We start from the raw sequence: 8,628 nt of genomic DNA on the forward strand, positions 1-8,628 counted from the left end.
TAAGTCAAAGACAAACTGCATTTGCATGTCCCTGAGGCTGTGAATGGCCCCTTCTCCCTCTGGGTATAGGACCTGGCAGGCCAAGACCACCCACATCAGACCCTGGAGCCACTCACTGAAGGTTGGAACTGCAGGGATCAGGGCAGTTATGGAGTCAGAGCTGGAGGCAGCTTACAGGAAAACGAGATATTAAAGTTCACGGAAAAAGTGGGGTATGGGCAGAGGGAGGGGACACAAGCTCGAAACACCAGGAGTTAGCGACTTCTACAGAAATGGACTGTGTGGGAGGACAAAGGGATTTATTTCAAAGGTAAAGACTTGAATCAAGATGCGAAAGTCTCAATAGGCTCCAATACTTTGGCTACCTGATGCGAAGAGCCAACTCACTGGAAAAGTTTACCCTAATGTCGGGAAAGATTGAGGACAGGAGAAGGGGGGAATACAGAGGATGAAATGGTTGGATGGCATCATTGACTCAGTGGATATGAGTTTGAGTAAACTCTGGGAGATAGTGAAGGACAGGGGACCTTGGTGTGCTACAGGGTATGGGGTCACAGAGTCAATTTAGCAACTGAACAAGAAGCTAGTCTAGACAAAGCTAAAATGAGAGGCCAAGAGTGTCAACTGCGACGACAGGGCTCACTGGACTGGTCTCAGTAAGTCTCCACTGCCCCTCAAGACAACAGACTCACCCAGCCCACTTTTAACCAAACACTCAGGATCCACCCCTACTTCCAATTCTATTTCAACTGATACTTGAAGACCAGTAAACGACTCGGCAGCAGCAGCAGCAAACGACAGTCTCCCCCTAGAGGACAGTACAAGCTAGGGAAAGAGGCTCGGTCAACACTGGGACCCTCAGGAGGCAACTGCCTCTCACGCAAGTGGGAGACCAACTGTCCCTTACACTAGAGCACCCCAAGTTTAGGGTGTGCACAGCAGAGCACTGAGCCAAGGGGACCAAACCTCTCAGCACACCTCTCGAATGCTCTGCCATGGACAGGGGACAGGAGTCCAACCGTGGCTTCTTACCGAGACCTAAGAGTCCTGTGTGACTTGCTTTATTTATTTTTGGCTGTGCTGGGTCTTCACTGTTGCTCAGGCTTTTGGGGGTTACTCTGGTTGTGGTGGGTGGGCTTCTCATTGTGGCGGCTCCTCTTGTTGTGGAGCGCGGGTGCTAGGGTGCACAGGCTCCAGTGGTTGTGGCACATGGGCTCAGTAGTTGCAGCTCCCGGGCTCTAGAGCATGGAGTCGGTAGCTGCGGTGCACGGGCTTAGCCACTCTGTGGCCTTTGGGATCTGCCCAATCAGGGATCGAACTTGTGTCTCCTGCACGGGCAGGCGGAGTCTCTACCACTGAGCCACCAGGGAAGCCCTCCTATGGGGTTTTGATGCAAAAATCGAAGTTTACTATCAACCCTTCCCCTACAATTCTATGAGGTGGACGTAAACAGGTTGAACTCAGACTTCCCTGAGAGCAGGGACAGTGACCATCATTTTGCATCTCCAGCCGAGCACACGCTGGTGCTCAGCAAGCACCCTCGGCTCCTGAATGAATGCCGACATACTGAGCAATCTCTTCAAAGTCCAACGGCCTAGGATCTAGGTCTCCAGGCACCCAGTAGGCTTCGGCATAGTACCTGGTTCTCTTGTTTTTCTGGCACTTTGCTTTAGAGTGGACTGGGAAAGAGCCTTCTTTGCGTCCACAAATACCAAAGACAGAAGACACCCCCTGCAGGGCTGGTGAGATAGTTTGTAGATAGACTTCTCATAGATTTATTTGTGTGTCGTGTTATATATAGATATATGCATATATACTCTTCTTATACAATCGACATCCCCTCCCGTTCCCCACCAAACTCACAAGAGGAAGTATAAATCCTTCCAGGATGGCCATCAGGCTTTCAAGGACAGCCAGGGCCAAGAAAGAACCATCTCATGACAGCTTGAGAACAGCTGGCTTGAGGCTCTGGGGTCACTGGGGCAGCAGTGCTCCCAGGACCCGACGGGGGGAGAGAGGATGGGAACGGCTGCAGAGGGGCAAGGTTCTAGGCTGCAAGTGTCCAGCGACTCCTAGAATGGCAGGCTGGCTCCCAGAGCTCTTGGCGTGGGAATAAAGGTGGGAGCCCTATGGCTCTTTGGATGCTGCCTTAACAGGCTCGGGGGTGGGGGGGTGGGGGCAGGCGGGGAGAGGCATGCAAGGCGTGGGCGGCAGGAAAGGAACTTGGGGGGTTATGCTGGGGACAGTGGTGTGTAGTGAATGGGGGCAGATGCTGGATCCTAAAGAAACAAGGCGAAGAGTGTGGCGAGGAGGAGGAGGGGACAATGGAACACGTAAGAAAGTCATGTGAAACAAAAAGTACCAACAAAACCATGACTTGTACTTCCCTCATCCCTGGGGAAGGTGTGGCCTATGCTAGGGGGTGGGGGAGCAGGGATGGGAGCCGGCAGGGCTAGGGGTCAGGAACCTAGATTATCAGCTGGCCAGGGGCACAGGAAGGCTGAGGACTCCTACGAGGCGGGCAGGTGGGCAGTGAGCACCCCATATCCCGAGAAGAAATGACAGTCCTTTCAGTTCGACTTGGACCAAATCTTGGCGCTCCCTCGGAGCCTGGCAAGGTGGAAAGAGAGACAGGGGGTGCTGTAGGGAACTGCTAGGCACTGCAACCCCCCATTCCTGACCCCCACAAGCATCTGAAGGGATGAGGGAGGCAGGAGCAGGCAGCCTGGACTCGAGTGGCCCCCCACATCCGCTCACCCCTTGCCCTTGGAGGCTTTCTTGCTGGGCTGGCGCTGGTTGGTGCCCGGGGCCGGCTCCCTCAGCTCAGTCAGGTGCTGCTCTGGGTCCTGAGATGTGGCCGCGGCCGCTGCAGCTGTTGTAACCTTAATGGTTTTCTTCAGGTTGGCGACCTACCCAGAGGAAAGGAATGGGGGGAAACAAGGAAGGTTCCAGACCCTGACCATCCCTGCCCACCTGGTCTGTCTCCACCGCCGCCGTCCAAACCCTTCTGCCTGGGACAAGCGGCCCAGGCCGGAGGAGGAGCTGGGTCTGGCCGGCTGGCCCCCCAGCCGCTCACCTCACTCTCGATCTGCTGCTTCAGGCCCAGCTGCTGCTCCTTGTGCTGGTTGGCCCGGCTCACCTGCTCCTCAATGCCTGACAGGACCACCTCACAGCCCAAACACCTGTGGGAATTGGTGGGGAGGCGGTCAGCATGGGAGGGCGCTGACCACAGATTCACGAGAAAAAGACTCAGGGAGACCCCTCGGTCCTGGTGTCCGGAACCCTGTCTGAGCTAGAAGCTTCGCCAGGGCACCTGGGGACCGCCTGTGACAAAATTCCCAGGACAGAAGGACACTCAGGGAGGAGATAGACAGTGCCTGGAGTGATGTGCAAGACAGGAAAGGGCAAGTGTTAGTCACTCAGTCATGTCAGTCTTTGCGACCCTATGGACTATAGCCCACCAGGCTCCTCTGTCCATGGGATTCTCCAGGCAAGAATACTGGAGTGGGTTGCCATGTCCTTCTCCAGGGGATCTTCCCAATCCAGGGACTGAACCTGGGTCTCCTATATTGCAGACAGGTTCTTTACCTGCCTTGGAAGCCCCCCCAAAATAGGAGTAGGAGCTAAAACAGAAACAGGGTGGGAAAGGTTACAGAGGAAAAAAAGGAAGGCACGTTAACAAACTGAAGTCAGACAAGAACACAGAGAAAACAGACGTGGGGGAGGCCAGTGGTCTATGGACAGTGCTTGTCACAGATCGGGGCAGCTGCATCCAGCCTGAGACGGGTGGCCCACCAGCCAGGAGACTACCACTCAAGGTTACCACTCCCGCCCGCACCAGGTACTCCAGGCATGCTTCTCCCTCTGGCCCCCACCCCTCCTCCTTCCCTTCCAAAGTCTCATCCTCTGCCCTGCCCAGCCCTCCTCCCTCTCCAAAAGCACCCCTCCCTTCTGGGGGCTCACCACTCCTGCAGGGTCCGGGCAATGGCACTGAGGTCCTGGCGCTGGATGTCCCGCCCAATGCTGTAGTCGACCTCCAGCCGCTGGTGGCGCTGGTCCAGGGAGCCGCGCAGCACGTCGGCGTACACGGCCTCGATGACGAGGTCTTCTAGCTGCCTCACGTTGCGCAGGGCTAGCGCCTCCAGCAGCACTGCATAGGGGATACACTGGGGCCCCAGGGCAGCGGGGTTTGTGTGGGGCCGTGGCAGAGACGGCTTCCAAGATCCCCTTCTCTCCACCCCCCTGCCCACCCTCCACTCCTACTCCTGATCACCTCCTCTAAAAGGCTGGTTCTAAGATAACATAAATAACAAGTATTCCCACCTGAGAAATAACAGGGTGAGAATCTTAAATAAAAGACATACACCCTCTTGGACTTCCCAGGTGGCGCTAGTGGTAAAGAACCTGCCTGACATCACGGGAGGATATGGTGTGGGGGAGGTCTGGAGCTCCTCCATCTACTTCCAAAGAGGCATCTCACAGGAGACAGCCTGATTTAAGTAAAACCATAAGCATGACGGAGAGTGAGGTAACAACTGGGAGATGCAGATGGGAGGGGGGATAGTCAAAAAACAGGACCCAACAGTGAATACAAATGTGTAACACTTCTGGGTTATAGATTTCTTTCTTTTTGGTCACATGGTACAGCTTGCAGGATCTTAGGGGAGGAGGGGGCTGTTGAAGGACACAGCCAGCAGCATCCGTGTTGCTATTCTGAATCCAAACGCAAAAGGTGTTTTACTTAGAACCTGAGTTGGTCGAAAAGCAAAAGAGAAAACTTCCAGAATCATATTCAGCCCCAAAGGCCGAAGGTAATGGAGTTCAGATGTGGGACCTGGAGGATCGTTGAGGGGGGCAAGAAGCAACACGGTGACCGTTCCCTTCCGATGGACCCTCGAGAAGGGACATACAGAAAGGTGTTCTGTGACTCAGGACCCGGTAGGGACTGTCACTCACCTTGACTTTGGCAGCCAAGGTGACGACCGATAGGTGTCGAAGCTTATTCTTTTGAGCCTCTGTGAGTGGGGGAAGATTCCGGGCTTCGGCTAGAAAAAAAAAAGTGTAGGAAATCCTGATTTGCACTTTTGTGGGAAGTCCTAGCCTCCTTTTTTCTTTTTTAGTTTTCCATGCCAACTCAGGTCTTGACTCTGACCCTGACCCAAGGGATCTAAGTCAGGTATCCCAGGAATGTCTTATAAGTCCCTCTGTAAATTGCCCTTCTCCCACCTCCAGTCTCCAGAGCTCCAACCCCTCCGGTTACCTAAGTAGTCAGCGTACGTCCCGTAAGCAAACACTGTGAGCAGCCGGAACGTGGAAGCGAAGTCGCTCTCAGCCAGCTGCGGAAACACGAGGGAAGAGAAGCGATGACAGGAAGGGCCTCTCTCTCCACCCTCCAGACCCTGCCTGTCTGAACTCCAATCTCCAGGCCCAGCTCTCCCCTCCAACATTAGCTCTCCCAGCTCACCGAAAGGAATTCTCTGCGTCTCGGATTGCTCTCCCCAAGGAAGCCTCATTTTCACCTCCAGGCCTTTGCGGATTCTGTCCCCCAGACCCACAACACCCTCTTCCTCCATCTGCCTCCCAATTCCTACCCTAAAGTCAAAAACTTTCGTAGCGTTTAGTTATCTAACACATCTCACACACACGCACACCCCCCGGACATTACAAACTGTGTTGTTTCATCCTTAGGGTATATCTAGTATTTCTGAATTTGAATACCTTTAGGGAGTCTGCTGTACTCGCCAATTCACCAAGGACTTCTGCCTTGGCCTCACTCCCTGGACAGCTTGCAAGATCTGGGCCGGCATTGGGAGGTGCCTCTGCCTCAGACTGGCCTCAGCTGGGAGCGTGTATCACTCAAGCCAGTCCACCCAGGCCTCCTCTCCTCCTACCACTGATCACCCACTTAGTCCATCAAAGCCCACCTGATGCTGTTACCTAACAAGGTCTTTCTTTTCAACAAGATTACAGACCTAGTTCCTGCTATCCCACTCAGATCTAGCAGAAATGTGCATGTACTTGGCTCTGCTGATAAATACTTGCTAAATAAGTGATTTATACATGGATATCCATTCATCTTATCTGCACAACTGGAATGTATGTTTCAAAAGGGGAGCCCCGTGGTTTGTACTCTTCTGGTATTTCCAGATGACTAGAAGAATGCTAAACAGGCACCCCAAACCTACCTCTTTTCCTTCCCCTTCTCTTCGATTCCACTGCAGAGGAAAGCAGGGAAAGAAGGCAGCCAGTTTTCTTTGGACAAGAAGGATCCCAAAAGGTTAACTGCATTGACTCAACCACTGGCCCTCAAAAAATTTACTCAGAGTTCACCCACCTACCACTGTCAGAGTATCTCAGAACTTTGGCTAGTGCCATACATCTTGGTAATCTACTCACTCTGGACTTCAAACTCTTAATTCTATTACTTCTGTGGGAACAGTTCTCTCCCCTGTGTTCCTAGCATATTATTGTGTGTCTTGAAGAAAAAGATAACTTCTACCTTAGCTAACTTAAGCAAATTTACCAGTCATGACAATTTCACATTCATTCCTTCTATTTGTACCAGACTTTACACTTTCACATAATCTCACCTGATTTCTACGACACTGAGGGGCAGTAACAGGTCCATTTTGTTTTGTTTTTGTGGCCATACCATGTGGCATGTGGGATCTTAGTTTCCCCACCTGGGATCAAACCTCCACCGCCTGCACTGGAAGGTGGAGTCTTAACCACCGGACTACGAGGGAAGCCCCCGTGTCCAGTTTTTAAAAAGAAAATGTAGGTCCTAAAATAAAAGTGACCTGATAAGGTAACAGGCTTCCCTGGTGGCTCAGACGGTAAAAAAAAAATCTGCCTGCAATGCAGGAGACCCGGGTTTGATCCCTTCCTGGGGAAGATCCCCTGGAGTAGGAAATGGCAACCTATGCCAGTATCCTTGCCTGAAGAATCCCATGGACAGAGGAGCCTGGTGGGCTACAGTCCATGGGGTCACAATGAATCAGATACCACTGAGCAAATAACACACACTACAATCAAGGTAATATGATTAAGAGCCATGACATTGATGGAGACAGGCTAGAATCAGGTCTCCTATTCTGAATCACAAGCTCTTATTCAGCTGAATGGTTATCGGGTTGAAAATGAGCCCTGTCCACCCATTCTTAGTCTTTAGCCCCAAGCCTCCTTGGGAGCTATCCAGGTCAGGAACCCACCTCTCTAACATTAGGCATATCCAGCAGTTCCCCAAACACGTAGACACCAGGGGCCTCCAGCACCTGGTGGATGAGTGTGGCCAGCGCTGCCCCCTTGGCCGACTTGGCCAGGAGCAGAAACTGCTCCTGGTTCTGCCCCGTCACCTTGACCTCCGCACTCATGTTGGCGCTGAGCTGGGGGGACCTGGGCTCAGGAAGTCTGCAGCTGCAAGGAAAGAGGATGGGAAGCTGGAGGTTTCTGAACTGGGGAAGCTGGAAATCACAAGGCCTACGGGCTGGATTGCAGAAGCACTGAGCCACTTTGTAACTATAGTGTAACCCTTGTATCTTAGGAATCCTACGATCAGCCACTTCGATGGCACCCTGGCTGATACAGCGTTGTCACGCCCACCTCCCCCATGTCTGAGCCTATCCCCAAATCCCACCACGTGCACCCCATGGAACTCCAAAGCACAAGTCTCAGTGGGGAAAGGGATGTCACGTAGTGTCCACCCCAAAGACGACGCTCCCCCAAATATCCACTGTGCCCCGCAGGTGCCCCACACCACGTGACCTCACCCTAGCGATCCTTTCACGTGGCTCCGCCCCCTCCCTTAAAGAGGCCGCCGAGGGACCGTGGGCTCCCGCCGGCTACCCCGTCGTACTCTGGGTCAGACTCTGCGGCCCGCTACCTGGAAGCTCCGTCTTCCAGCGCACCGGGCGGGGCCACCGCTCCGTCACCTCCGGCAGCTGTTCTCAGCTTTTCCTGCCACCTCCCTGCAGGGTCACTCTGGCCCCTAAACTCTATGACTGGCTTCCGGCCGTACTTCCGCTCTTATGGGGAGGATTTCGGGCGCGACATGCCCCGCCCTCGCCTCTGACTGTGAAGCTCCCGAGAGCGACGCAGGCAGTCTGCTCTCTGATTGGCTGTTGAGGAAAGGCTGATGGGCGGCTTTTTTACCTGCTCTGTTTTAATAAAACTTTATTGTTGGTCGGGTGGTAGACGCTAAATGACGGGGGGCTCCTAGTCTCCGGCAGGTCCGGGCTTGTTCAGAGTTAGATCTAAGCTGCCTGCCTAATAGCTCGGAGAAGGAAATGGCAACCCACTCCTGTACTCTTGCCTGGAGAATCCCATGGACGGAGGAGCCTGGTGGGCTGCAGTCTATGGGGTCGCTAAGGGTCGGACACGACTGAGCGACTTCACTTTCACTTTTCACTTTCATGCATTGGAGAAGGAAATGGCAACCCACTCCAGTGTTCTTGCCTGGAGAATCCCAGGGACGGGGGAGCCTGGTGGGCTGCCGTCGATGGGATTGCACAGAGTCGGACACGACTGAAGCGACTTAGCAGCAGCAGCAGCCTAATAGCTCGACTTCTGGCTTCATGGGGTGGTTGAGGTGAGAGGGAAGCTGTGATCGGAAGAGAGGGTCAGAAAGAA

The 8,628-nt window shown here is 53.6% G+C and overlaps 1 protein-coding gene across 2 annotated transcripts; it reads right to left on the reverse strand.

The window, feature by feature from the left end:
• Positions 1 to 1,748: 1,748 nt before the first annotated feature.
• On the reverse strand, positions 1,749 to 7,997 carry COPS7A (COP9 signalosome subunit 7A). Of its 2 annotated transcripts, none has more exons than XM_052639706.1 (8): positions 7,883 to 7,997; positions 7,212 to 7,416; positions 5,261 to 5,336; positions 4,957 to 5,045; positions 3,964 to 4,166; positions 3,077 to 3,182; positions 2,758 to 2,909; positions 1,749 to 2,610 (listed from the first exon to the last, which is right to left on the reverse strand). In XM_052639706.1, the coding sequence occupies exons 2-8, from the start codon at positions 7,371 to 7,373 to the stop codon at positions 2,571 to 2,573; spliced, it is 828 nt and encodes a 275-aa protein (XP_052495666.1). In that variant the 5' UTR covers positions 7,374 to 7,416; positions 7,883 to 7,997; the 3' UTR covers positions 1,749 to 2,570. The 2 variants fall into 2 exon arrangements, with proteins under 2 accessions (XP_052495666.1, XP_052495667.1); XM_052639707.1 differs by having other exon boundaries at positions 7,770 to 7,902.
• Between the last annotated feature and the right edge of the window lie 631 nt (positions 7,998 to 8,628).

Source organism: Budorcas taxicolor, chromosome 5 (genome assembly GCF_023091745.1).
Source record: "Budorcas taxicolor isolate Tak-1 chromosome 5, Takin1.1, whole genome shotgun sequence".
NCBI lineage: Eukaryota > Metazoa > Chordata > Mammalia > Artiodactyla > Bovidae > Budorcas > Budorcas taxicolor.

Coding starts and splice junctions, on each gene's coding strand:
- COPS7A (XM_052639706.1), bottom strand. CDS start 7,373: ATGAGTGCGGAGGTCAAGGTGACGGGGCAGAACCAGGAGCAGTTTCTG. Junction 5,046..5,260: donor GACGTACGCTGACTACTTAG/GTAACCGGAGGG, acceptor TTTTTTTTCTAG/CCGAAGCCCGGAATCTTCCC. Junction 4,167..4,956: donor CCTTGGCTGCCAAAGTCAAG/GTGAGTGACAGT, acceptor CTGGGGCCCCAG/TGTATCCCCTATGCAGTGCT.